This window comes from Poecilia formosa, unplaced genomic scaffold (assembly GCF_000485575.1).
Source record: "Poecilia formosa unplaced genomic scaffold, Poecilia_formosa-5.1.2 Scaffold220, whole genome shotgun sequence".
NCBI lineage: Eukaryota > Metazoa > Chordata > Actinopteri > Cyprinodontiformes > Poeciliidae > Poecilia > Poecilia formosa.
Genome location: NW_006800159.1, coordinates 735,533 through 736,920, shown reverse-complemented (window position 1 = coordinate 736,920; position 1,388 = coordinate 735,533). Strand labels below are relative to the sequence as shown.

The 1,388-nt window shown below is 41.4% G+C and overlaps 1 protein-coding gene across 2 annotated transcripts in view; it reads left to right on the top strand.

Annotated features, from left to right (window-relative positions):
* Nucleotides 1–1,388, top strand: part of wipi1 (WD repeat domain, phosphoinositide interacting 1) — a 14,911-nt gene that overhangs the window by 12,144 nt on the left and 1,379 nt on the right. For both annotated transcript variants that reach the window (XM_016679781.1, XM_007568307.2), the window contains exon 11: nt 164–306. In XM_016679781.1, coding sequence (XP_016535267.1) covers nt 164–306 — 143 coding nt within the window. The remainder of the gene's footprint in view (nt 1–163; nt 307–1,388) is intronic.

The following is a 1,388-nucleotide window of genomic DNA, read 5'->3' as shown; positions in this document are numbered from 1 at the left end:
GGATCCACAGGATGGAGGCGAGTGTCAGCTGGCTTACAAACACAGGTGAGGCTGATCCAAATCCATCAGACTGGATATACCACACTCAGGTGACATGTGTGTGTAGGTATTTTTTTTTTGTGTGGGTTCCTCTTTTGTGTGTGTGTGTGTGTGTGTGTTCTAGGCTCGTTGGTGTTGATGATGAAACGCACAGTGAAGAGATGAAGTCAGAGGGGGGACAGCTCACACAGGAAACACACTCCTTTCCATCTTATGCAGAAACTGCTGCCTTACCAGCTTCTGGTCATGCTACTGCAACCCTCACTGGTTAGTGGTAACCAACTCTACTAGTTAAGGACCATTACCTACCTCAGCTTTAAACCTTGTAGTACGTAATTCTTATAAAAATGATGCTTTTCCATATTTGTTGAAACTGTCACCAGTTTATTTGACAGATAATCTGTGAACAGATCCATCTGCTCCACGTCTTCCCTGAGCTGTAAATGCGCCGCCGACCAAAAACAACCAATCAGAGCCAGGAGGCGTGTCTTAGCGCACTAGCTGCCGCAGTAGTAATACTTTCCTTACTAATCATGCTAATCGCTATCTGTTGACGTCGTAATCATTTTGTCTTTGATGTCAACTAGTAAAACTGTCTTCCAGCACACATGACCTCACCTGATATGAATAATTAATGACAGTTTAGGAAGATTGAACGCTGCCAGCTGTTCTCATGTCTGCCTTTGTTATGTTCCTGAAGTTACAGTCAGACTAAACGTCTGGTGGTGGCTGGAGAAAAGCCTTAGAGATTAGAAATTGGCTCCAAAAGTCCAACCGGTGCGTCTTTAATCCAGCGTTTTACTTTCTTTGCAGCAATTGGAAAACCGCTCAGGAGTTGGAAGTGTTGCGCAGAAACTGTTTCTTTGATATTTCTTGCAATGACCGGGGTTCTTGGAGAGAGTCTAAAGCTGAGTAGAAGGCATTGCACACAGTCTGCAGCGATGCAGAGATGATGAGTCTGAATCACAAATCAACTGCTTTATAAAAATCTGTCTAATATTTTTTACCTCTATCGGCTAAACGTTCTGAGATCTCTTCCTTTCTTTCCCACACCCATGTTTGTTTAATAGAGATTTGGGATCATATTCTCCGGACAATGGTTTGTTTTTGAAAAGAAAAAAAAAGCTCAATCTGTTGTTTATGCATGCAGTATCGCTATCATTGCCATGGTTATCATCATATCACATGGCAGCAAGTAACACAAGTACCATCAGAGGTCATGTGAGCATGAAGCCTCTGTTTGAGTCTCCTGAGAAACCCAGAAGAAAAAGAATCAATAATAAATACTAAGGAGATCCTTCAACTATCCTCTAAAAAACAGATAAAAAAAAAAAAAATATATATATATA